Below are 27386 nucleotides of genomic sequence, written 5' to 3'. Positions count from 1 at the left end.
GACCAGTATGGCTTTGCCTGACCCACTAACCAGCCATGAGTCACATAGCAGCATGCATGCAGTGGCCACTAATGGGACCAAACCATCTGCTGCACTCACCGGTCTGTCAGGCCTTGATGGCCCTGGGTCACTGGGTCAGAGGGGTTTATCCCATGGTTACAATGTAACCACCTCAGGGTCCAGGAGCCCAAGGCTAGAAGGCAGTTCCTCTAACTGTGATCCCACCCTGCCCTAGGCCTCAGTTTCCCCACCATTCACCTCTCCATCCGGATTGCTTCTGTCCGTCGCAGCTTCTCCTCCCAGGTCTCATTAAGCTCAGCGATGATCTTCTCAGTTTCCTGTGGGGGGCGGGGGGCAGGGAGACAGCAGAGCATGGTGAGGCCTGGGGAGGGTGTGAAGGAGCTGGGGGTGCCAGGAAAGGGGCTGCACAGAGCCAGGGCTCAAACTTCTGGCCACCTCTGGGCAGATGATATTCTGAGGAGTCAAGGTGAAGTCCAAAGGACATGAGGCTGCTCTGAACACACCCAAGAGAATGGGAAAGGCAAAATAAACCAGAAGAGCAAAGTAAATACCCCCAGAAGTCACTGGCAGTAGCTCCTGAGCACAGCTGTCACCTCTCAAGGCTTGGTGATACTTCTCAGTACTGGTCCTATCTTTCCATTTCCTTCCCACTTACATCCCAAGGGACCTTCACACTCCAGGTGGCCCCCCAGGTAGGCTAGACACCCCCTATGCTGTCCTGTGCTGCTTGGTCACCCTGGGCCACCTCTCACACCAGCCTCTGTCTTGTCCCTTCAGCCCCTTGGCCCCCATGGCCTGAGTTCCCACAGGTGACACTGCATTCTGAAGAAGCGCGAGAACTCAAACCCCAGTTAAGCCTAGTTCAGTGCCGGGGACCAGGAGCCACACCATGGGGAGGGAAGCATGGAGAGCCTGGAAGCGGCTCTGAGTCTGCTCAGTGCTCACCACCGTCCTCAGTGAGGACAGCTCCCAGGGACACTGGGCAGAGCTGCGGAGATCTCCAGTGACATCAGGGAAGAACTGCTAGGACGGGACCTGCCACCCTGGACATGACCCCCTGCTCCCTGAACAAGCACCAGCTCATGTAGCTCAAGTCTCAGGACAAGGCCTGGCCCAGACATCTCCATCTCACTCTCTGTGTCTCTCAGTCTCCTCTCTCCTTCTTCCTCCCTCCCTTCCTTTCTTCCTTCCTCCCTTAGGACCAAGGCCATCTGCACAAGTGGAGCCTAGAGCCTTTCATGGGGACTTCCTTCCCAGGAACTGTATCCATTGGCAAAATCCTGTACAGTCTGATGCCTGAATTTGCTGGCTGTCCTAGCTCCTGTAGGTGGGCTGGGACATGCCACAGCTCACCAGGGTGGGCACATACACTGAAGACTTCTGCTGTTGGGTAACTCTGGCTCTGCAAGTCTAGGCTATTCCCAAGGGTTGCCCCAGGCTATGGGCAATGGCCTCTCTTGTTTCTCTAAGCCCACTCTGTGTCAAAGCCTGGTGCCCCATCAAGCACCCAGAGGTGTCCTGGGTTGGGTAGCCCTCACCTTCAGCCTTTCAATAGCCTCCTCACTGCCTGGAGCAAACAAGATGCGTTCATGGAGGCTGGACACGGAGGCCGCACGGCTGGACAGGGCCGAGAGTGAGGATGAGGGGCTCATGCCCACCAGGGCGTTGGTCACTGTGGAGAGATTGTCAGAGGCTTGGCTCAGCTGGGCCCTGCCATGGTTACAGTTATGGTTCTCAAGGTTGGATACATCTAAGGCTGGAAGGGAAGGCAAAGTGGACATCATGGTGGATAGGGAGGTGGAGGGAGAGAAAAGAAAGGTGCAGTAGGGAAAGCCAGGGTTGGAGTCAGGAGAAGGCAAGAGACAGGGACCACAGACGAGGCACGGCAGCTGGCCCGGCAGCCCTGGACAAGCGCATGCAAGGCCTCTCCTCCTCTCACACCCACCGCCTGCCTGCCGGCCCACTCTCCCTGCAGTAGCACCACAGCCCCTCTGCGCCCTGTGGAGCCCCACTCCATTGCCCCCCCCCCCACGCCAGGCCAAGGCTTCTATAGCACCGGCATCCAGGCCTATGCCTGCTGGCCACCTCGTACTCCCTGCACCCAAGGAGCTCGTGTGGGCCCACCTGAGCAGCTGTCCTTCCTGGACCCAGGACCCCCGAGCTATAAGTCAGGGTGTGTTAACATCCTGCTGAACCCAGAATCAGCCCAGAGGCCCTCTGCAGGAGGTAAGAAGAGGACCCTTCCAAGGGAGACCCTATTCTTCCACCACCCAGGGCTCTGTCACCTCTAAGGCCAGCAGGAGCTAGTCTATGACACTTGGCGGGAGATACCCAGCCCCTCCCAGCAGAAGCACACACAGAGCAGAGCAGCGGCCACCACAGGACAGCACTGGGCAGTGAAGAGGCACTGAACCCTGAGGATCCAGCCCTAGGCCAGAGGAGACACAGCAGAGCAGGATTTGCCAAAAACCACTGCTGCACTCAGTCTAAAGGCATTTCCAGGCCCCAAGTTGGGGGCTAGCTGAAGCAGTGTCAGGCGGAGGCAGACCTGGGCCAGGAGCCAGGATGGGACAGCCCAGTAGCCTGGCCCTCAAGCATCAACACCCGACTTTCCCAGGCCTTGGGTGCTCAGGAGATCAGGGGTTTAGCCCCAGTCACTTTTGGCTGCACCCTATTTCCCTATTGCCCCAGTTTCCTACACAGGCAGAGATGAGCCAGGAAGATGGCTCCCAGGCCCACAATATCTCATGTGCTAGTAGATGCCTGTGAGTTGGGAGAGGTGCTGCTTGTTTATAGCCCTGAAGGGGAGAGACAGAGGAGGTGACGGAGGCTGCCCTCCCCACCCGTGCTGCCCTGTGCCCCACCCGGCCGTGGTGGAAGTGGCGATGCAGAGCAGCAGTGGGGAATACACACATTTGGGTCCTCCGGGCACAGTGTTGGCTGCGGGGAGGGCAGGCGGGGAGGAAGAGGAAAGACAGAGAAACAGAGCAATTTGACTCCTGAGGGTATGCATACCTGTCTCCCAGAGCAAGTAGCTACAGGCAGGGTGGTAGAGGTCTTCAGTGTGGGGACACAGGCCCACTAAAACCTCAGCACTCCAGCTGGCCTTTGGGCACCTAGGAAGCTGTCCCTGGCTTGCTTGGGCCAGATTCAAACCCAAACCACGCAGTCTATCCAGACCAAGACTAGTAAATGTCACCCTGTCTTTGTCTACCCAGGCCCTCCACCCGGAGGCATTCTGCCCAGAAGCCAAGCAAGGACGGAATGCTTCCCCTGCAGAGGTGGCCAAAGCCAGCAGGGGCGGGGTCCCAGGACACTGGGTCACTGAGTGTGTGAAGCCCCAAAAGCTCCTAAGCCTCAGGCCCCTTCCCTGCCCAGGACAAGCCTGTGTAGACACTCACTGTCGGTGATGTCACCAAGACCCTGGGCATACAGCAGGTCCCGCAGCCGGGTCACTTCATCCTTCAGCTCTCGGATCAGTTTGTTGTTGGGGTCCTCATTGATGATGGCGTTACAGCGGATTTGCTTGGCCCGGTCTGCATACCTGGGCCACAAAGAACAGTAGAGGTTAGGGCCAGGTTCACCTAACAGGCCCAAGAGAACCCAGAACTCTGCCTAAGGGCTCAGCTTTGAACCAGCATGACAGAGTGAGAAGTCACCTCTACAGTAGGTCCCTAGTGATAACCTCTGGGGTCACTGAACAAGGAACACCCCCAAGTGGGATGACCCAGCCTGCCTTATCTATGTAGAGAAGAAAGACCTAAGCACAGAAGGCAGAAGGGATAGGGTAGTATCCCAGCCCACAGTGAGACCCTTGCTCCTGATCCTGAGGTTCCGGGGTAGAGGAAGGGAGTCTAGTCTAGTGCAGGATGGATGTGTATGTGAGAACATCTGTCTCTGTGTTTGTCACAGATCAGCATGCCTTTGCCATCCAGGAAAGCACATGTGCCTGTGCCAGGATACAGAATTTCCCATGAAGAGGCCAGAGATCACAAACCAAACAACCCAGTTATTTGTCAAGGGCTAGAGCCCAGGCTTCCCACATCCCAGGATGCCCACTCTGCAGCTGGTGGTCTCGAGAGACTCGCCTGGGGCCCCTTTGCTAACTGAAACTCCCCCTGGCTCTTCTGGCCTGGTGCTGTGGGGCCCTGGGAGGTCTGTAGCTCCAAAGGGTGGTAGGAACAGAACAAAGTTCCATTAGAGCTCAGGAGCCCCAGAATACCTACAGCAGCCTCAGAGAATTCCCAGTGTAACCCCCCAAAGGCATTCCTCCTGACTGGTGTTCTTGGGTGGAGAACAGAACAGCCCTTCCTACCCAAGCTTGGGTGCAGGGTTTTCCATAGATAATGACCCATTCCCTTCCCAGGTGGAGGAGAATAGCCTCCCACAGAGAAGTAACCCATTCCCACCCCAGGTGGGGACCAGGGCCTCACAGAACACACCTTAATGTGCTCAGGGTCTCATCATAGTTGATGTCTGCTGGGCTCAGGGCTGCCACCATAGCTGTCCTTGAATTGCCACCTATGAGAAACAACAAGACTGTGCTCAGGACAGGGTCTCAACCCAGCACTGGATCCTCTTGCCGCATGAACAGACAGGAATGCTGAGGCTCAGTGAGGAAACTGAGTCACAGGCCTGTGCTGGACCTGGCCTTCCTTGGCTGCCCTTTCATCTCTTTGACCATTTCACAACCATCAGCTTCCTTGTCCCACAACAGAAGCAAGATGTGGAGGGTTTTAGTATTTATGCCAAGATAAAAACTGTTTATTATGATTATATTTTTCTACATACTTTTATCATTGCCATTTGAAATATTTCTTGCAATATTTAACATTAGATTTCCAGTCGAGGGTAGGGAATAACTGTAGGAGAAAACAGATCTTTTTCTGAAACAGGTTCTTGGGCTTCTCGTGGAGTGTGTGGAACTGTGAGTCTTGTCAGCACCAATGGCCTCCGTGACTTTGCTCCAGCTCAGGGCTATAACCTGCTCACGTTTTAAGTATGTCTAAGTGTGAAGCCTGCTTCACCTCAGGGACTTGTGTCCTGGGGGCCATGCCCCTGGCTATAACTCCCCAGTAAGTCCCCGAAAGGGCTTGGATACAAGCCCCCAAAATGGCTAAATAGGGGAACCTTCCCCTGACATCCCCTTCCAGAGCTAAAACTGGTCATGGTCCTGTAGGAGAGGTCTGCTTCCTAAGCCACATCTCAGGTGAAGGAACAAGCACACCTGTGACACCCCTGTCCTCTCAGCAGAGTCCCCAGCAGCTCTGATTTGCTCATGGGGTACAAAGCCATGTAGCTGAAAAGCCAGAGAGCCCCCAGCTGAGATTTGGCTTATTGCCCTGAGTTAGTTTCTCTGGGTGTAAGCTTAGTCAGGAAGCAGCCTGAGGCTGACTTGGGAAGGACAGGCTCCACACTATGCACATTCCAGCCTGGATCTCACCACCCAGAATTCAGGCAGGAAGGAGAAATGGTTATGTCAGCCCCTCAAAACCCAGAAGATAAGCAGGGCTTATCCCCCACATAATCTTAGTGTTCTGCAGGCCGCAAGGACCACCACGGTCTTCCAGACTGGTTTCAGTTTACCCACCTCAGCCCCAGGCCTTCTTGGTTACCTTTCAGCCAAGCCTAGAAAGAGTGACGACTCGTTATGACTGAGCAACATCCCCCCTCACACAAATGTGGAGATGGCCACTGCCCACAGCAGAAGTCAGGGTCCCAGGGACTGAGGACCCCGTGTGCTCACCCAGGTTTTCCCGGAGGAGCCAGGTCAGCACAGAGTCTCGGTATGGGATGAAGTCTGTCTTCTTTTTTTTCTTGTTCTGTGAGGACATTTAAGATCAGCTTTGTACCCATAGGAGGGGAAGGGACAGAGGGAGGCAAGCCCAGGACCTACTGAAAGGGTCCTAAAGCTAAAGGCTGTGGTAGTGGTGGGGCAGGGCCAGCTTGGCCACCACATTCTGTTCTCAGGCCTTTTTCTGACTGAACCCTGGGGTGCCACCTCCAGGTAACTCCCCTCTGGGTTGGAATCAGGGCCATGATAGCACATCCTTCAGTTTCTTCCCTTGTCCATTCCTGCTGTGTCTGAGCCACTCAGCTGGATTGAAGCCCAGGCAGGTGGATATAACTGGCCAGGGCATCTTCCCTCTACTCTGCCAGGACAGCAACCTCTTTGAGCAAAGGGAAAAGGTTCCTCCTAAATGTGGCACCTGGTCACTGTGGCCTCTTCCAGTGTCCACCCAGCTTCCATCTCCTTACCAAGCTCCCTTAGGTCCTTCAAAAGCCAGCTCACAGCCCCTCCTTTAATAGCCTGTTCTCCTTGCCCCTTCCTTCAGTGTGAGTAGCCTCTTTTTTTGTTTGTTTGTTTGCATGTGTATGTGTGAGTGTGTGTGGGTGCACACACAACACAGTGCCCATATGGAGGTCAGAGGACAGTAGCAGGCCCTTGCTAACTGCCTTCCACCTTATTTGAACCAGGGTCTCTTTTACTTATTTACCCCGTGAATGTCAGACTAGCTGCCTCTAAACTTAGTGATTCTCCCAACTCTACTTCCCACTGTTTTAGGCACATTTGGGATTAAACATATGCATTACCATGTCTGGCTTTATATGTGTTCTGGGGATCCAAATTCTACTTATCAGACTTGCATATCAAGCACTTTTAACCATTAAACCATCTCCATAGCCTGGATACTAACTTTATTTATTTATTTATATTTATATTTTTTTTGTTTTTTTTAAGGTAGGGTCTTACTCTGACCCAGGCTGACCTGGAATTCACTATGTAGTCTCAGGGTAGTCTTGAACTCATGGTGATCCTCCTACCTCTGCCTCCCAAGTGCTGGGATTAAAGGCGTGTGCCACCACACCTGGCTCCTAACTTTATTTTTCTATGAAGACAAAAATAGTAGCCATGAAAACATGGACTTTATCCTAGGAAGTGGCTGCTGGGAATGACTTCTTATGGACACCTATTAGTGACTGAACGCGTCTGTGAATTGTGAGTGTGTGGTCATTTTCCAATGTCTACTCATTCTTAATTTTACAGTTGCTTTTGAGCTGTTTGTTGAGTGCCTACAGTGTCCAGCAGACACGGCTCTTGCCACCTGGAACCCACATCCTGAGAGAAGCACACAGGTGCCACTTCTAGGGTTGTCCCATTTCCCCAGGCACAAGCACCTTTGTCATTGTTCTAGAGGATGATCCCTAAGGGAAAGCTGCACTCCTCTTTATAGTTCATCCACTTAAAATTCATCCCAATTTTTAGTTATTTTTCTTGTTGTTTGTTTCCATGTTTACTGCCTGCCTTACTAACTACACTGTGGATCCAGACGATCTGTTTGTTGTTGACCATTAGACTCAGCTACTGGTACAGGCCCCAGCTCAGAACTGGCTTCAGTATTTCTTCATTAAGTAAACAAATGAGTGAACTTGCACAGTGGAACTATAGGCCAAGGGGACTCTGCTTCTAGCACCTCTCTTTTGAAATTACATGTCTGCTTACCTTGTTGGGTCCAGAGTCCTAAAAAAAGAAAGGACAGAAAGAGTCTGAGGACGTGGAGCAAGGGCCCAAGGGTATGGAGATCAGGAAGGATAGGACGGCTTCAGAGGGCCGAACTGCAGGCAGAGAACTGAGTGTCTGTCAATTGTCCGTCATCTCCTGCCAGACATGGCTGGCCACCCTAAGCTGGTCCTAACAGGTGAGGTTGCTGTCACACAGCAATGTTCCCACACCCATAACAATCTCAGAGTTGGATAAAGTCTCCAGAACCTTCCTTCCCTGGGTATCTTGGTGAGTGGGCACTGCTGCCTGTCCTGGGGGCCTTTCAAACTAAATTTCTTACCTCCAAGGGCTGTAACTCCCCCTAGAGGATGGCCTGTTATCAGGCCAATAGAAGTCAGAGCTGACCACTGTCCTGCCCACCCACAAGGATACCACCCAAAACATTCACCATGGCACATGCTAGCCTTCATGTACCATGCAGCCCTGTGGTGGTGAAGGAACGCCCACACCTTACAGGCAGGGAAACGGGTTCCAGAGAGTAGCAGGGATTGCCACTTCATCTCCAGCCTCCTGACACGCCCCACCTCTGGGTTTTCCTTTGAATCACCAAAGATAGGACTAGACACGACAGGTTCCCAGCATCTTCCTTGGAGGCAGAAGGGGGACACCTCTCCATAGTTCACCCTACCAATCTAGCTCCCGAAGCCTAAAGCCGACTCACCATTTCAGCCAGAGCAGAGATGACCTTCCCCAGTGTGGTCAAGGACTTGTTGATATTGGCTCCCTCCTGCGTACGGAGATGGCATCAGGATGGCAGGAACCACACTGGAACCTTCTTATACCAGCATGATCCCCTGGGGTTTAACTTATGTGGCATGGGGCTGAGGGACCTACTTGATTGCTGACATCTGGGGCCACTAGGGCACAGGGGATGCTGTGACAGGCAACCAATGAGTGGTTCAGGGCTCTTGCTTAGTTCTGGAGGCATCCTAGTTACATCTCTCATATCTCCACATGGTACAACTTCCAGAGCCCCTTCCCAACCATCAGAGATCACAGCATGAGTCAAAGGTGGAGACACTGGGGAAAATAAAAATTCTTCTTTCTGATGTATAAAACTGTTCCCAGGGAGGACATAACACCAGGACACTGAGCAGCCAGCTCACCCCACTGCTACCTCATAGTCTGTGTTCTTCTAGGGTGGCAAACAGTGTAAGACACAGTGAGGGTCACAATGGGCCTGCTCTCTAGCTGAGGTCTCCGTCCTCAAGTATCTGAGCTGGTCCCAAGGGTGGTCATCTGTCTACTGGAGGCCAAGGGCTTTGGTTGGTCCCCCTACCCTCTCTGCTCAGGTTTGTCCTCCAAACCCAAGCAGACATCCTCCGGCCCTCCCTGAACAGGCCATGCTTGGACCTGGAGCCTCTGACTGGGCAGGGCTGTGCTTGCTCTTCTGAAGCATGAGCCTGGCCCTACCTTGAGTCGTGTGCCTTTGGCTCCCGTGGAGTCGGCCCGCTCGCTGCCAGCCAGGTCCACCAGGCTGATTTTGCTCACCTGAAATGGCAGATGCACATGTAGTCCCCAGCTGAAGGGACAACCTCAGGAACCATTTGAGGACCATGGTAGTTTGATTAAAATTGAGTTTGCGGCTTCAGTCCCTAGCCAGCAGACTCCTGCTATGGTGGGGGTGGGCACTGGGGGCAGATCTGAACTCCAGCCTAAAGGCATGCAGAGAGTTTTTGAAGCTCTGCTTGGGCTTGCTCCTGGTGCCTGCTGTTTGGCAGGGTGGGAGCCAGCTTCTTCCACCATTGATGGAGCTCCCCCTGATCTATAAGCTTGATGTAAACCCCTTCCTCCTCTATCCTGCCTGGTTCGGACGTTCACCCCAGCAGTGTAAAACTGACTGCAAGGACCTATGACCAAGCCCCTCCAGAGGGGTCCTGCCATTTCTGATATCCCAGTTTCCTTCTAGGACTCTGTCTTTCAAGGCTCTGTCCTAGTGAGACACCAGGCCACCTCTCCAGAAACTGTGCGCCCCTCAAGCCTTGCCTGCTGTACTACACTTTTCGTACAGCAGTGCAGGGCCTCCTTATGCATCTAGAAGGGACATCTAATCGCTGTCACCCATGTCCGCAGACGCCACTTCTCATCCCTGGTATGATTATCTGTGCTAGGTTTTGAACCTAGCTCCAAAGGGAACACTGGCTGGCTGCTCTTCTTCCTACTGACTCCAGAAACTCTGCTCCACTCAGAATGCTGAGTTGTGGAATGTGGGAAGTGCATCTGGGGTGGAGACCACAGGCAGGACTATGCTTGCTCAGCACAGGAATACTAAAGATTCTGGTGCCAGGTGGGTATGGTGGCACACACCTTTAATCCCAGCACTTGGGAGAATTGCTGAGTTTGAGGCCAGCCTGATACTAATTCCAGGTCAGCCTGGGCTAGAGCAAGACCCTACTTCAAAAAACACAAAACAAACAAAAAGATTCTGGTGCCTACCAGAGACCCTGTTCTCTGTGTGGGCCTTGGCTCCCCAGAGAGGGTAAGGGACACTATGCTACCAGCTTGCATCAGACGCTCCCAAGCACCCCTGGGACCTCTCCACCCTCAGTCCAACCACAGCCAGTACTCTCCAGAGAACCTGCCCACCAAGGTCACCCCACATACTCACTTTCTCTGTGGTAATGTTGGTCTCTGCATCATGGCGCTTCTGAGTGAAGATGATGTTGAAGACAGCATGAGAGCGGCTACTGGTCTCATTCATGTTCGTGGCCGCAACAGTCCTTGGAACAGGAACCACTTGAGATTATCTACCCCTCACCTCTTGCTCAAGTACTAGAGTCACCTGTGGTGCCAGCCTGCTGACCCAGGTCAATCGTCTCAGAGCCCCAGTTTGAGTGTGACTGCGCCTCCCCCCAGAGCTTGAGCCCAGCCCACACCTGCTAACCCATCATGGAGGTCCTCAGCCCTTAGCCCTCAGCAGGGGTCTTGTGTGTCAAAGATGTGTCTCAGGGTGCTTCTGACCTGGAGCCAGGTGTTGCCCAGGTGGGAAGAAGTCCTCACAGGCTCTGATGTGAGAAAGCCCCTTGAAGGGCAGGGTATCAACTACTCCTCCCACACAACGCCAGCCACTCTGGGCATGCCATGCCCCAAGTAGCTACACCCCATAGTACATAACATGGATCAGTTGTATGGCCAGGCAGCTATTGACAGCTGTTGTCAAGACCCTATAGCTGGAATTTAGAGCTAAACAGTACCCATCCCACTTAGGGTAGCAAGCTTCATGCATGGGAACCAAGGCCTCTCTCAGCCTGACACGTCCTCAGTGGCATAGCACACAAGGCTCTCGCCTTCTCAGGGGCCACCACATGGACCCCTCAGCTAGACTAGGGTGAGGTGAGAGTGGCTTCCTTGGAGAACTATATCCACAAATCATCCACATACCTAGCCTTGTTCCCTGAGTCCATGAGGTCCTGTATGTCGTTGTAGGAGGTAACAGCCAGCTTGGAGAGGTCCTCCACATAGGGCCCGAGCAGAGGGTGCTCCCTTACACGCAGGTTGCCCTTGTTCTTGGGGTTCAGGAGGTCCCGGACCCTCTCACAGTAAATCTCCATGTAGCTGACCTATAGGCCAAGCAACACTGTCAAGGACCCCACATGGAAGTATGGAGATGCCCTCTGGGTAGGAACACACAGCCTGCTCAGCCAGTGGCCTCTGGTGAGTGCTTGGGCCCATCTCACTGGGCCAGCCCTCCCTCACCCATGGCCATCTTGGGAATGGCCACATACACACATTGCTACAATCACACTAGGGTCCCCTCAGCCATGGCACAGCCCAGGCCATGCAGCTCTAGGGTGCCTGCTCTTGCACTGAGCAAAGTAGCTCCTCAACAAACACTTCCTGGGAGAAGACTACCTGGCACCACCAAGTGCTGAGAGTCCTCAAGTCCCTTGTCACCACATGAACGAGCACCACTTTAAACCAGAAGACATCACTCCCCACACCTCGAATTCCCCAGCTCTGACCCACAGGTGACTAGCAGGAAACCTACCTCCACGGAGTAGGACATGTTGTCATTGGTCGTGTCATTGATTCGGGAGAAGAGGTCTTCACAGAGCTGCAAGGGGTGGGGGGAGATACTGTCAGCTGATGAGGGCTGGGAGCTGGTGCCCTGGCTCCTCATGGTGCTGTGGGCAGCCTGTATCCAGGCAGACAGCTGTTCTGCCAGGCCCCTCTTGCACTCACAATACACATTCCAATGTAAAGTTTCTGGGAAGACCTGTACCAACGTAACCAGTGTATTCTTCTAATTCTAATGTCTTCCTGGCTGGTATCTGATCCTTTCCTGTGGATCATTTGCTTGTCACTCTGTTCTTATCTGCATACAGGCTATGGCCACAGTCCCATAGCCTACAGAGCATTTTCCCTTCCCTGAACAGACCAAGGGCTGGCCAGCTCCAGTCCAGAGACCAGCCAAAGGGAGAAAGAGCTGGAACAGAGAACAGCTGCCCAGCATTTCCAGTGACCTGTTGCATGGATATGCCTATAGTGGGCACTATCCAAAGCTACCCTTCTACAGCCCATCCTAGGCTACTTTGCCTCCTTTCAGCCCTGACCCTCCCTCGTCCAGGCTGCTCCCATTTCACCCTTGCTAGGTCTTGCCCCTGCCCTTCCCGTGCCTGTGGGATGATGCCCTGCTGGTCCTTCTCCTGCTTGCCCATCATGGTATAGGACTTGCCGGCCCCCGTCTGCCCATAGGCGAAGATACACACGTTGTAGCCCTCAAAGGCATGCTGCAGCATCTCCTCCCCGATGTCACGGTATACCTGCTTCTGTGAGGCATAGTTGATGTCCTCGGGCTGAGGGGAGAAAGGATGTGGTTGCAGGAGGCTACATACCCTAGGGCTCAGCCCATAGAGTCCTCAGAGCCCAGACAAGGCCCAGATGTTGGGGTCCAGTCTCATGGTACAGCTCATCCTAATCCTGCCTGGGAGTGGCTTCCTGAGGGCTCTCTGAGTGATAAGTGAGGGACAGAGAGCAGCTGGACAACGGAGAGGAACAGAAACGAAGGGGGATTGCAAGAGAGCCATTAACACACACAAAGTACCAGAGGTGGGAGCTCTACCCATCCAGACTATGAGGCAGGCTTGGCAAGAGGTGGGGCTAAGAGAAGGCAGGCCCAGGGACCCTCAGATTAAGCCACACCCTTTGAATACTATATCATGAGTACAGAAGACACTTCAGGGACAACATGGTCAAGCCAAGGGGTCATGGCTGAGGGTGAGGAGGGCAGCAGTGGGGAGCCCTGGAGCCTAGGGGTTCAAAGACACAAAGGCCAGGAAGGTTAAGGGGATAGACTCTATGTTTCTAGAAGGATCCAGGAAAAGGTGGACCATGGACAGAGCTCTGAGGTGACTGGATGTGGAAGGTGGGAAGGGAGGGGGGTGTCTCCTGGACCCTCAGCTTGCAGGGTGTTGGAGCTAGGAAGGTGGACCTCAGCTTTGGGTTTTCTGAACTTGGGGTGTCTGGGGAAGGGGAGACAATTTGAGTGGAAAAGTGCCCATCATGAGCACAAGGCTCTCTGACCCCTGCAGGTAGGGTTACCCTCTAAGGAAACAGAATGGAGTCCTTACCCTACTTAGAAAGGAACATGCAGCTCAGGGAGGCTGACAGGCCTCCAAGGGGCACACGCAATATGGGCTAAGACAGCCTCGGTGTGCACACCGCCAGCCCAGCTCACCCAGCCCTGGCTCACCGAGGTGTGTGACCAATAGGAATAATCGAAGCTGAAGCTCTTGGGTGTCTCCTTGGGCTGTTTGGGATTGACAATGGCTGCAGAGGGAACACAGACAATGTGGTTGATGCTGTGCGGTAGGAACCCATCTTCTGATGTGTACCCCAGGTAGAAAGCCTTGTCTTCAGAGGGCTCTTGACAAGCCAGGTCCCTAAACTGGGAGATACCAGGACCCCACTTTTAGGCAACAGAGGGGTTTCTGACCCTTCTTCACTGTGATGAACCTCAGAGCCTGAGGGCACTGCCAGAATAGATATGTCCTTCTCTGGCAGCTCCTTTCAAGACACAGTCACACCGTAAGTCGCAGCACCCCTTTTCCCATCCTTGGGATCCACAGCCTGAGGGCCACCAAACCCAAAGCCCAAGCCTTCCTGTCCTGCATAGCACACATGTGCCCAGAAGTTGCTGTGACCTAGGCCACCCTGTCCCACCCATGTCCCACCTCGTACAGACAACTTCATGCTAGTGCACTTTGTCTGTTTTTGTTTGTGGCATGTGTGCTTTCCTGCCAGGCACATCATAACCATTTTCTCTCCTATTGATGGATACTAGGTGTCTTCTAACCTTGCTGTTAGAAACTGGGCCTGTGGGCCTGTACCCTGACTCTAAAAGCATCCCGTCATCTACTTTTTCCTTCCTCCTCCCAGTAACATCGGCCCAACCCCAGGGACCTAGATGGCTAAAGTAACGTAGTATTAGGGGCAAGTCCTGAGCAGCCTGGCTGCATCACTCACAGGAAGACCTGTAGTGTCCTGAAGCTCCCAGGTTCCCCAGGAAGCCTGTGGTGCCCCAAGAACCTAACAGACTATCCATGACTTCCATCCCCAACTGGCATAACCTACAGGCAACTGTGCTCAGTGGGCACACAGAGAGGACTTGGTTCCAGCCCTCTCAAGCCACTGTGTTCTTTGGTCTGTCAGAACCAAAATAACCCTGCTAATGGAAATTTCAGGCCCCTGTGGCCAGAGGCAGACTCAACTTTGGATTATCACATCCATGAGAAATGGTCCAGTTTTGGTCAACACCATATCTGAAGAGCAACCCTCCTCCTCCACTCCATACTACACCCTGTCTACCCAGGACAGGGTAGTTTTCCTCAGTGGGAGTCATACAACATAACCCAGAACATCATGACATAGCCCACCAGGCTGTGTCCAGCGTAACCTGCTGAGGATGGTGAAGTCATGATTCAATTGCATCCTCCAAAACCTATGCTCCCTTAAAAATTCACATTTTAAAGTCCCAGCCCCCTGGTATATCAAGGTGACCTTATCTGGGGTCACCGCAGATGTGGCTTGTTAAGAAGTCATTAGGGTGGGCCCTCATCCTTATAAAAAGGGGAAGTCTAGAGACAGGGAGGATGAAGACGAAGGTAGAGTTCCAGCCTAGTCTTCTACAAGGTCAAAGCCAACAGTAGTCCAGGAGTAGGGCAGGAGCCTTTTTTCCCAGCCTCAGGAGGTCTCAGCCTACATTACACCTTGATCTTGGACTTTAGCTTTGGAAGCAGCCAGGTAATATGTTTCTTAAGACACCATTTAACCCTTTGTGACAGGAGACCTGAGACTCTGACCATGCTGTGCCATTGCTCAGACTGGTGACGCCAGCCTCTGACCAAGCATCTACTAAAGGGCTCAGTCACCAGCGAATGCCTTGTCCCCAGAGCTAACCCAGCCTCATGCCCGCATGGACTCCAGACCCCTAGCTGGAGTTCCAGGGAAGCCCAGAATCCTTGGGAGGCTAGAGAGAGAGCACGGTGACCATCACAGGCCTGCTTAGGCTTTCTCAAGGAGACAGGAGAATAAACTAATGTGGTTTCACCTCCTTCTGGGCCCTAGGAACAGCAGCCTTGATGTAATCCACCTGGCTTAGAATCTATGTGATGATCCATCTCTGGTTGTCAGCTTGACAGGATTTAGAGTCACCATGGAAACAAGTCTCTGGTGGTTGACAGCATTTAGAATCACCATAAAAACAAGTCTGGTTATGTCTGCGAGGGATTTTCTAGATTAGACTAGTTGAGATGAGAAGGACCTACCCTCACTGCAGTGAGCATCACCCCACGGGTTGTGTTCCGGGACTCTATAAAAAGGGGAAATCTGGCTGAGTACTAAGCATGCTTCTTTCTCTGTTTCCTTGCTACTGATGTGACAGTGTGATGCCACCTTCCTGCTTCTGCCATGCCTTCCCCACCATGACGAAAATTCCCCTCAAAATTGTAAGTGGAAAATAAACTCTTTTTATCCTTAAGCTGTTCCTGGTCAGGTATTTTGTCCCAGCCACAAGACAGTAACTGATATGCTGACAGCTCTCCTAGTGGAGGAATAACGAGCTGGCCTGGAGGCAGCTAGGTGCCAGCTACATCTGGGTGTGGTTGCCCTGGGATACTCAGATTCTGAAAATCTAGTGAGCTTCCCACTACCATCTGCCCACCTCCCTGTCTGTCCACCATTAAAAAAAACTAATAAAATAATAAAACTTATGGACTGGAGAGATAAAGCCAAAGGACCTAGGTTTGATTCCCCAGGACCCACGTAAGCCAAATGCACAAGGTGGCACATGTGTCTGAAGTTCATTTGCAGTGGTTGGAGACCCCAGCACACCCATTCTCTATCTGCCTCTCTCTCCCTCAAGTGAATAAATAAAAATTATTTTAAAATTATTAAAATAACTAACTTAGGGGGCTTGGTGGTTAAAGGCACTTGCTTGCAAACCCTGAGAACCTGGGTTCAATTCTTCATTACCCACGTAAAGCCAAATGTGCAGGGTGGTGTATGCAGGTGGACTTCATTTGCAGTGGAAGGAGGCCCTGATGTGCCCATTCTCATTCTCTCTGCTTGAAAATAAATAAATATAGTTTGAAAAAAATAACTAACAGCTGTTAAGGGTTTGATTCTATATCCACATAAAGACAGATGCACCATGCATCTGGAATTCATTTATGGTGGCAAGTGTGCCCATCCTGTCACTCCCCTCCCCCTTTCTCGCTCGCCCTCCCTCCCTCTCCCTCTCCCTCTCTTTCTCTCTTTCCTCTCACACATAAAGAAAGAAAATATTTTTAAAATAAAATAACCATAAACAGAAGGCTCAGTAGCTGGGCCTCTCTCCCACAACAACCAAGTACGGCTGCTGATGGGACCCTGAAAACAGGTATGTGACCCTGGCCTTCTGGAATGGCCTTTTCCTGGTTTCCTGCTTCCTGTTTTACTATGGCCAGGCTTGGCATTGAACATCAGAAATCCAAGATGACCTATAATGAGAAGCAGTAAAAGAACAGACAAAAGGGGAAAGCTAAAAAATATAGGGCCATAATAGCCAGGTGTGGTGGCACACAACTTTAATCCCAGCACTTGGGAGGCAGAGGTAGGAGGATTGCCATGAGTTCGAGGCCACCCTGAGATTACATGTAAATTCCAGGTCAGCCTGAGCTAGAGCAAAACCCTACCCTGAAAAACCTGTGTGTGTGTGTGTGTGTGTGTGTGTGTGTATCTCCATAATCATGTCATGAGTTAGTGTCCACACAAGATTCATATGCTGCAGGAACCTCAGGGTGTGAGCTGATCTGAAAATAGGACTTTTAAAATTTTTACTTTGAGACTCACTGGGCTCAAATGACCCTCCTGCCTCAGCATCCCGAGTAGCTGTGACCACAGGCTTGGATGTCTAAAGCTATGATTACTTGTTGAAGTGGAATTACACCAGATGAAAATCCACCATAAATCCAACCATTGATGCCCTCATGTGATGGACACTCGAGAACACAGGCACAAATGGGTGTGATGGCACATGCTTGTAGTCCCAGGCCAAAACCAGGATTATCACTCAGGAAATTGAGACAGGAGGACTGCCTTTAGTCTGAGCCAACCTGGCTACACAGAGAGTTTGATGCCAGTCTGAGCTACCATGAGAACTTGTCTTAAAAAAATAAAAGATGGGGCTAGAAAGATGCCTTAGTGGTTAAGGCACTTGCCTGTGAAGCCTAAGGACCCAGGTTTGATTCTTCAGGTTCCATGTAAGCCAGATGCACAAGATGGCACATGTGTCTGGAGTTCATTTGCAGTGGTTAGAGACCCTGACATGCCCATTCCCTCTCTCTCTCCCTCTCTTTTCCTCTCCCTCTCTGTCTCTAAGAAATAAATAAAGATTAAAAATTAAAAAAATAAAAGATAAAACATAAAAGATGCAAAGCCTAAAGTCCTAAGCCAGATGCACAAGGTGGCACATGCATCTGGATTTTGTTTACAGTGGCTAGAGGCTCTGGCACACCCATTCTCTGCCTCTCTCTCTCTCTCTCCTGTTCTCTCAAATAAATAAAAATTTAAAAACATGAAAGAAATCCAGAATGGAGACACAGACATTAGGGAGAAAGCCCATGGTCACAGGGGTGTAGAGCACTATGGCCAGAAGCCCGGCTGGCTGCCAACCACCAGATGCTTGGGGAGACAAAGGGTAGCTGTTGAGTCTCAAGGGAACCCTGGAGGTGGGCGGTGTACCCTGACCACACCTGGATTTCAGATTTCTGGTCTCAAGAACCTGAGAACAAATTTATGTTTGTGCAAACCACAGTGATCTCTGTGATCATCTGTTAGGACCGTCTCAGGACCTTTGCAGACCATGTGTACAAGCAGGGTTCAGGGTTGGCCATTGGGTCTGGCTGGCAGGCATAGCCTGACCAGCAGTCAATGGTAACCCATGTTGGCCAAACTCACTGGTGGTGCTTCCCGACATCTGGATGATGCACTTGGAGTCACGGCTCATCTCCCGGGAATTGAAGGGGCGGACACGCACCGCCACCTTCACAGAGGCCCCGGCCATCTCTGTGGCCTTGGTTTATCACTTCCAGCAGTGGCAGGAACCCCAGCGAGGGCAGAGTCACCTTGGGGAAAAGAAAAACATGAATTAGGATCAACATCTAGAGGCAGACATGGGACATGAGGGTTGAACCCACAGGACCTTTCCATTCCCTCCACCTGCCAGGTAAAACAGATGTGGTGATGAGGCACTGGGGAGGAGGAAGTTACAGGTGAGAAACTGGCCTAAACAACAGGAGCCACAGGAGAGTGGAGCTTGGCTTACTGAGCCTGACTAAGCCAGGTCCAAGAAACACAGAACAATCTTGATGTCAAGGTGAGGGTGACCTTCCAGAGACAGAGAAAGTGTCCTCCTATGAGGGATGCTCAGGCTGGGGCTTGCCCCAGGTATGAGGAAGGTTTATGCTGGGCAGTGGGTCATAGTCTGGCCTTGGTCCTGCTTTTCTCCAGGCTATGTGACTCCATCTTCTGGGCCTCAGTTTACAGATCTGAAAAAGAACAGGGCTGTGGCCAAGGACCAAGTGGTGTTTTCTGCACTCTGGACTATGGAAGGCTGTTGAAACTTCAGCAAAGAAGAAATCACAGCTGCTTCTGGAGACATCTCTCCAGCTCTGACTGGTTGTTTCACACAAGGGATCCTGGATCTGCAGTGAAGGGCTCCTGGGACCAGGTAAGGGACAGACCCCAGCCCAGAATCTTTAGTTATAGCAATGGCCAGAGTTCTGGGAAAGAACACATTTAGCCTGGCATGAGAAGGATTTCTACTATGGCTGTCTAGAACAGGCTTGAGTGCCTGTTAAGTGGCAAACACCTGTCACTAGAGGATTTCAGAAACAAAAGCTAGGGATGGGGCTATTTGAATCCCCCCAATGGAGGTCCATGAAGCTTCTGAAAAGACAGTCTTCTTCCCCTACTTCTTATGCCACTCTTGGGACAGCCTGACCCAAAGGTCTTTCCTATGATGCTCCAGCCTCCCAACAGGGCAGGGTGGGACCTCTGAGATGGAGGCAGAAAGGCCTGGCTCTGCAAAGGGAGAGGAGAGAGCAGGACACAGCAGAGGCCAACACAGACTCTGGGCCCCAACTTCTAGCCCTTTAGTTCCGTCTTGGCTCCTCAAACCCTAACCCCTCAAATAGCTCTTGCAGAGGTTACAGGCAAGGTATAGACTTCCCCACTGCCAAGGGCAAGTAAGTCCACATGGGAGCAAAAGCTTGTGGGGCCAGCCTCTATGGCCACCTCCAACCCCAAAAGCAAAATGGCAGCTACTCTCTGGGAATGTGTGCCACCTTCCCATGTCCATGAGTGACCATCCAGAAGAAATGAGGGAACCTGGGTTTTCTTATGCTGACAAATCTCAGCAACACTTAAGCTATCCCAGCCAGAAGGGAAGGACAAAGGCAGGCCCGTGAAGCCCTGGTTCCAGAACCCTTGCCCTAGCCACATGCAGCACACCTTGTGACCTTAAAGGCCATACCCTTTCACCAAGTGATCCCAGGCATGAAAGCAGGAAGCCATCAGAAAAGAAAATGCTTATGAGAGCAGGTATTCCATCTGACATTACAAACTTTTTACTTCACTTAAAATTTAGCTGCACAGATGTACACTCGCCATGACCAAAGTATTCCAACAGAATTATGGACAGAATTTGGCAAGATAAAAGATTTTTGAAAAATGAGAACAAATAGGAGGCACCCCATGACATACTATGTTTATTCCAAAGGCTGGCAGCGACACCCAAACATGGCCTCTGTGATGAAGTCAGAGCATGCACACACACGACAAAAGAAACAGCATTCCAGAGAACCCTGAAAGATCAGTACTGGGGACAACTAACTGTGCTGGGGAGATAGACAAGGAGTCCCTGGAACCCACTAGCTAGCTAGTCTAGCCAAATCAGTGAGCTCCCGGTTCATGTAGGACCCTTCCTCAAAGAATAAAACTGGAGAGCAATTGAGGAAGGCACCCAATGTTGACCTCTGGTCTTCACACACACATCCACGAATACCTGAACACACATGTGCATCCACACACATACAAACATGAATATACACATTCACCTCACAGATACACATGCAAAATCTTAATTGATTAAAATAAATAAAAGCACTAGACAAACACACAGGGGACTTCCAGCTCTGAGAAGAAACACATATGACAGGAAGCCAGCAAAGCAAGGACCTCTGCCCCAAGGTGTGTGGGTGGCTGGCACGGCTGAAAGGCTCCCATGCAGGGGGCCAGCGAGGCTGAATAAAATGTTCAAGTCTGCAGGAATAAATCAAAGAACTACAGAAGTGGTGTGGGTAGCAGGCCGAGCAGATTCCAGGGCAGCCCCTACCCCCAGCACTGGCTGCAGGCTCATTCGCATTCTGCACACAGGAGGGACAGGCTGCGAGTCAGGAGTCTTTCCAGGCAGAGAGAGCGTTGCTGAGGGACAGAAAAGCCTGTATAGCTGTGGTCAAGGGAAATAAACTTGAGAAACTAAAGCCCCAGGAAAAGGGAGGGGGACACACTGCCAGCTTGCCCCTGATGACATTTGCCAAATCTTGAACCGGGGCTGTAGAGTGTGGGGTTAGAATTTGCAAACCCAAATCAAAAGCTAAGGGAACCTTCCATAGTGTCAGCTGCTACCATAGAAAGCTTTCAGGGGTCTGGACTTGGAGTCCCAGGGATAAATAGCAGGGCCAGGTGGGTGGGCCCATCAGACATGCCCTGCCCTTAAATGTTCTCTGACAGAGGCTCTGGGAAGAAGTGTGCCATCAGACAGGACACAGCATTATTGACACTGTGCGGCGTCTCAGTCACCAACATTAGACAATGCATCAAAATTTACAGAACAGCCGAGCATGGTGGTACATGCCTTTAATCCCAGCACTCAGGAGGCAGAGGTAGGAGGATCGTTGTGAGTTCGAGGCCACCCTGAGACTCCATAGTGAATCCCAGGTCAGCCTGAGCTAGAGTGAGACCCTACCTCAAAAACAACAACAACAACAACAAAACTTACACAACAGGGCTGGAGAGATGGCTTAGCAGTTAGGTGGTGTTTGCCTGTGAAGCCTAAGAACCCCAGTTGGAGGCTCAATTCCCCAGGACCCACGTAAGCCAGATGAGAATAAAACCTGGGTCCTTAGGCTTTGCAGATGAGTGCCTTAACTGCTAAGCGATCTCTCCAGCCCCCTTTAAACATTTTTTTTTTAAATGTTGGTCTGCTCATTTTGAAAATGAGGGTTATTTGGTTCTTTGTGATTACCTTTTCGAGTCCCTTACATATATTCTCTATCAACCCCATCAGGTGTAGCACTTGCAGACATTTTGTCTCATTCTGTAGGTGGTGCACTCTTGTTTCTCTCACTATACTGAAGCTAAACATTTCCCATTTATCCACTGTTTCTTCTGCTTCCTGTGCTTTAGGTCATCTCCAAAAAAAAAAAACCTTGCTGATTAAAATGTCCAAGAGCATTTTCCCCCATGTTGCTTTCTGGTCATTTCACAAGGTCAGACCTTACAGGTGTAAGTATTTAACTCGTTGATGCTAATGTTTGAACACAGAGAGAGAAGGGTATCTACTTTCATTTTTCTGCATGTGGACATGCAGTTTTCTAAGAACCATTTTCTAACACTATTCTCTTCCTGGTGCTTGTTCATGTGCCTCTGTCAAGTCAGCTAGCTGTAGGTGTGGGACTTCTTCTGGCTCTCTATTCTGTCCAGCTGGTCTCTGTGTCCACATTTGTATTATACCATACTGTTTGGATGACAGCCATGGACTACACTTTGAAGATGGGTTGTAATGCCTACTGATCTATTCTTTTTGTTCAAGATGGCCTTAGCTATTTGAATTTTATCATGTTCCCATATAATTTTTTAAAATATCTTATTTATTTATTTATTTGAGAGAGAGAGAAATAGAGAGGCAGATATAGAAAGAATGGGCATGCCAAGGCCTCTAGCCACTGCAAATGAACTCCAGACACATGTGCCACTTTGTGCATCTGGCTTATGGGGTCCTGGGGAATTAAACCTGGATCCTTGGGCTTCACAAGCAAGTACCTTAACCACTAAGCCATCTCTCTAGCCCTCATATAAATTTTAATATTATTTTTTCTAGTTCTTTGAAGAACATCATTGGTATTTTTGTTTGTTTGAGACAGTATATACAGCATAGGTTGACCTCAAACTCATTGTATAAGGATGACCCTGGAATCCTAATCCTCCTACCTCCACCTCCAGAGTGTTGGAATTATAGACATGCACTACCACATTCAGCTGTCACTGATTTTTTTTTATTTTTTTGTTCATTTTTATTTATTTATTTGAGAGTGACAGAGAGAGAGAGAGAGAGAGAGAGAAAGAGGCAGGTAGAAAGAGAGAGAGGAGAGTGGGCACGCCAGGGCCTCCAGCCTCTGCAAACGAACTCCAGATGTGTGCGCCCCCTTGTGCATCTGGCTAACATGGGTCCTGGGGAATCGAGCCTCAAACCAGGGTCCTTAGGCTTCACAGGCAAGCGCTTAACCACTAAGCCATCTCTCCAGCCCTGTCACTGATATTTTAATAGGGATTGCACTAGATTGCTTTGGATGGCATGGAAATTTTAACCGTATTTATCCTTCCAATCCATGAACATTGAATGTTCTATGTGTATGTAGGTGTTTTCCTCTTTAATCTCCTATCAGTACTTGATAATCTTTGTTGTAGAGATTCTTTGCCTCTTTGGTTAAAGTTCTGCCTACTTTAGTAGCCATTTTAAAAGAGATTATTGATTACTAGTTCAAATAATTAAGTATCATCATATAGCAATACTACTGATTTTTGAATCCTACAACTTTGTGAAACTCATTTATTCTAGTAGCTTTTTGGAAGTCTTTGGAGTTTTCTACATATAAGAGCTTGTCATCTGCAATCAGTGACATTTTCCCTCCTTGCCCAGCTTGGATGTCTTTTATTACTTTCCCTGGCCTGATTGTTCTGGCTAGAACGCCCAGCATGTTGTGGAAAGTGATAAAGATAGTCATCCTCTCTTGATGAGGCCTTAGAGAAAACTTCCAGCTTGTTCCCACTCATGGTAATATTAGCCCTGGGTTTGTTATAAAGGGTCTTTTTTTAATTTTTATTTATTTATTTGAGAGCGGCAGACAGAGAGAAATAGGCAGAGACAGAGAGAATGAGAATGGGCGCACCAGGGCCTCCAGCCACTGCAAACGAACTCTAGATGCGTGCGCCCTCTTGTGCATCTGGCTAACGTGGGTCCTGGGGAACCGAGCCTTGAACCAGGGTTCTTAGGCTTCACAGGCAAGTGCTTAACCTCTAAGCCATCTCTCCAGCCCATAAAGGGTCTTTTGTAAAAAATTTTTTTTGTTCATTTTTTATTTATTTGAGAGTGACAGAGACAGAAAGAGGCAGATAGAGAGAGAGAGAATGGGCGTGCCAGGGCTTCCAGCCACTGTAAATGAACTCCAGACACATGCGACCCCTTGTGCATCTGGCTAACATGGGCCCTGGAGAATCGAGCCTTGAACCGGGGTCCTTAGGCTTCATAGGCAAGCGCTTAACCACTAAGCCATCTCTCCAGCCCATAAAGGGTCTTAATTGTTTTAAGTTACATTCATTCTATGCTTCATTTTTCCAGTTTTCAATCAACATTGGGACTTATCAAATGTCTTGCCTGTATCTACTGAGGTAATCATGGGCACTTTATTTTGTTGGAGTTGTTTCACTTTGTTGACGTGCATGGGTTGAACCATTGTTACATTCCTAGGATATAATCCCACTTACAGTGTGTAATCCTTTTTACAATGCTCTTGGATTTGGTTTGCTGGGATTTGTTGAAGATTTTTGCATTTATGTTCATCAAGGACATTCTCCTCAGGGGTGGTTTCTGTTGTGTGACTGCTGTGTGTCCTCTCCTGATCTTCATTCTCATTAAAGGGTTCAGCTCTCTCTTTGGTTCGTTAGCTTAATCTTATCCAGTGGCATTTCAGGATGGAGAGTTGATAAATGGCTGAGTCTCATACTCAGGACATTGAAAAAAAACAGATAAACAAACCAAGCATAAAAGAGTAAATACTCTAATTTTATTTGTACAATGCCTAAAATAGGTAAGACTTGACAGAATTAGTATTATTTCACAACAGATAGCTAAATTAAAACAATAATAACAACTAAACAGGTTGAAATAAATTGGGATAAGGAGTAAAACTGCTACTTTCATAAATAAATTTGTTGAGTTGTTTAATCTTTCTAAGCTGTATTCTTAGGCCTAAAAAGAATTTAGGCCGAGCATGGAGGCACATGCCTTTGATCCCAGCACTATGGAGGCAGAAGTAGAAGGATCTCTGTGAGTTCAAGGCCACCCTAAGACTACATAGTGAATTCTAGGTCAGCCTGGGCTACAGCAAGACCCTACCTCAAAAAACAAAAAATCCAAAACAAAACAAAAGGAATAACAATTACTTTAATGTTAAGGACAAAAGGTTTAGGTTAAACTGATTGTAAGAACCAACATGACCTGGCTTCTCAGTGATTCACATCAAGGTGACATGAAGGTCAATATGAAGGACAGTTATATATCTCCATTTTTTTTTTTTTTGGCTTTTTGAGGTAGGGTCTCCATATATCTCCATTTAACTAGCGTTTTTAATCATGACACAAGCTCTTACTGCATTGTAAAAAATTTTACTTAACACCAAAAAAAAAAAAGTTCAGGTTAAGTAAGAACTCAGCTGGATGTGGTGATGAATATCTATAATTCCACACTTGGAAAGCTGAGGCAGGAGGATTAGAAGCTCCAGAGTGGCCTGGATTACATAATGCTATATCAAAAGAAGTAAGCTTGGTTGACAAGCACTGATGTGTGTGAAGACAAGAATAAATCCTCTCATTAAAATTAGTCTTTGTAAGGCTGGGGTATTTGGGTTCAGCAGTTAAAAGCTCTTGCTTGCAAAACCTGCCAGCCCAAGTGTGATTCCCCAGTGCCTATGTCAAACCAGATGCACAAAGTAGTACATGCATCTGGACTTTGTTTGCAGTGGCAAGAGGCCCTGGCACGACCATTCTCTCTTCTCTCTCTAAAATAATTGAATAAAAATTTAATACTAGGGCTGGGAAGATGGCTTAGCGGTTAAAGGAGCTTGTTGTAACAAAGCCTGCTAGGTAGCCTGGGTTTAATTCCCAAGTGGCCCACATAAGCTGGACACAAAAAGTGGCACAAGTGTCTGGTGTACGTTTGTAGCAAGAGACCCTGGTATGCCCCACCCCCACATATACATGCATGAAAATAAAGACTTTTTTTTTTTAAGTGCTTCTCATCAGAAGAAAAAAGGAGTGGAAATGATCACCTCTGGCCTCCATTACAGAGTACCTGGAAATCCAGGACAAATCAAAAACATCAGAAGAAAAGAAAGAGGACCACCAAGAAAGATAACAAAAATGAATAGTAGGGGAGGAAGGGTCACACAGGCAAGGCAGCAGCAGGCCTTTGCTGACTCTGGAGTCCAGAGGAGTGGCTGCACCAGCTGTCGCACAGGCAAGCCTCCCATGTGTCCAGTCAGGACCACAGGTGTCAATCACCTCAGAAGGCTGAGACGACCCATCTGCCATTAAAGGGACACAGGCCATGTTCTCTATGACGCTCAGTCACAAGTGGAGAAAAAGTAGGAGTTTCTAAGAATGTGAAGCCATGAGCCTGTTCTCATGTGGTTTCTTTCAAACTGACATTGCTCAAATAACTGATGAAACTCAAGCTTGAGACATCAGTTCCGAGCCTGGCATGGTGGCACACTCCTTTCTTTCCAGCATCGGGAGGCTGAGGTAGAAGGATTGCCATGAATTTGACACTAGCGTGGAGCTATAGAGTAAGTTCCAGGTCAGTCTGGGCTAGAATGAGACCCTACCTTGAAGAAAAAGAAAAGAGAATCAGCTCAGAGCAGGTGTTAGGGGTGATACCCAAAGCCCCTGGCAAGAGCGGTCGCTGTCATTCCTATAGAGAACTGCATCTCCTCAGGTGCTACAAATAAAGGTCAGTCCCAGGTTATCTCTCAATCAAACATTATCAATCAATCAAACAGTATCAAGCAAATGGAGAAGCAATTTATCCTGCCAAAGAGTCACGGGAGGTGCCAGAGAATGGGGAGGGAGGGATGACACTCTTCAAGGACTTGAGGTATTTAAATTACCATGTAAAGATCACAAAATAAATATGCTTCAATGTTTGCAGAAGTAAGCAGTAATTGAAAACAATGGAGTAAAATATTAAAATAACCATGCAGAACTTCCAGAAATAAGAATGCAAGCATTTAAAATTTAAAGCTTAATGGACATATTTATCAGAAAATTTAATAAAGCAGAACACAGAATTAATGAATTGCAAAAAATTATCTGAAGAATTATCATAGAGAGATGAAAGCGGACTCTGAGCCCCATGAGGAAGACAGTATCAGGGTGTCATGGAGGGTCTAACACAGAGCTCGCTGGTGGGCAGGCATGAATAACAAGAAGATAAAAACATGAACAGGAGAACCACAATGTAATGGACATAGAGGGACTCCTGCTACAGAGAATTTAAAAAAATATCTTTCCCAACACATAGAACATATGTAATACTAAACCACGGAGTAGAGCACAAAACAACTCCCAATAACTCCCAGAATATACCAAATGGATCATGTTATTTGAAAACAAATTCAAAATTAACAAAAAATAAATAACTCATGTGTTTAGAAATTTTAAACATAAAATTTTAGACATCTATGCATCAAAGAAGAAATCATCATGGAAATACAAAAATGCTTACTAAATAATAATGAAAATAGTACTAGCAGATTGAGCTCCCACTTTCCAGCAGGAAGAATCTTGGGGTTCAGACCTAACTTCTCACTATAAACAACAGCCAGCAAGGTAAGCAAAACACAAGGAAATAACTGTCCAGAGATGCTAGACAGCAGGCAGTGCAGGACCACGGGCCCTAGGTGGCCAGCATGAGAAGCCCTACCATCCCTACTGCATCCCAGCTAGAGGGACTTAACACCTCAGAGAAGGGTGATAGGGCTTGGCTGGACAGATGGAGGTGGGAGTATGGGTAGACCGAGGTAGCTGAAAGCTGGGTAGAAGTTCTGGAAAGGAAGAAGCTGTCAATAGAACTTCAGAAATTTGCCCGCAGTACCCTTGAGCCTGCGCCCATGAGATTCAGACACAAAAAGAACGGAGCTATTGGCAGATGAGCAATTCCCAAAGCTCGCACAAAGGAAGAAGGCATCTGTGACCCAACCAGCCA

At 49.4% G+C, this 27386-nt stretch overlaps 1 protein-coding gene across 15 annotated transcripts in view; it reads right to left on the bottom strand.

Annotated features, from left to right (window-relative positions):
* Kif1a (kinesin family member 1A) overlaps positions 1 to 27386 on the bottom strand; it is an 88688-nt gene that overhangs the window by 48409 nt on the left and 12893 nt on the right. For 9 of the 15 annotated variants that reach the window (XM_045146724.1, XM_045146727.1, XM_045146725.1 and 6 more), the window contains exons 2-16: positions 18023 to 18189; positions 13278 to 13354; positions 12202 to 12381; positions 11574 to 11639; positions 10967 to 11145; positions 10194 to 10305; positions 8999 to 9076; positions 8247 to 8312; positions 7526 to 7543; positions 5768 to 5843; positions 4464 to 4542; positions 3423 to 3565; positions 2935 to 2961; positions 1560 to 1693; positions 259 to 338 (exon numbers count right to left, since the gene is read on the bottom strand). In XM_045146724.1, coding sequence (XP_045002659.1) covers positions 259 to 338; positions 1560 to 1693; positions 2935 to 2961; positions 3423 to 3565; positions 4464 to 4542; positions 5768 to 5843; positions 7526 to 7543; positions 8247 to 8312; positions 8999 to 9076; positions 10194 to 10305; positions 10967 to 11145; positions 11574 to 11639; positions 12202 to 12381; positions 13278 to 13354; positions 18023 to 18128 — 1421 coding nt within the window. In that variant the 5' untranslated portion in view covers positions 18129 to 18189. The remainder of the gene's footprint in view (positions 1 to 258; positions 339 to 1559; positions 1694 to 2934; positions 2962 to 3422; positions 3566 to 4463; positions 4543 to 5767; positions 5844 to 7525; positions 7544 to 8246; positions 8313 to 8998; positions 9077 to 10193; positions 10306 to 10966; positions 11146 to 11573; positions 11640 to 12201; positions 12382 to 13277; positions 13355 to 18022; positions 18190 to 27386) is intronic. The other 6 variants (XM_045146728.1, XM_045146730.1, XM_045146733.1 and 3 more) reach the window with 1 other exon arrangement.

The sequence above is a fragment of the Jaculus jaculus genome, chromosome 4, assembly GCF_020740685.1.
Source record: "Jaculus jaculus isolate mJacJac1 chromosome 4, mJacJac1.mat.Y.cur, whole genome shotgun sequence".
Lineage (NCBI taxonomy): Eukaryota > Metazoa > Chordata > Mammalia > Rodentia > Dipodidae > Jaculus > Jaculus jaculus.
The sequence above is the reverse complement of the archived record's forward strand: the minus strand, read 5'-3'. Positions and strand labels throughout refer to the sequence as shown.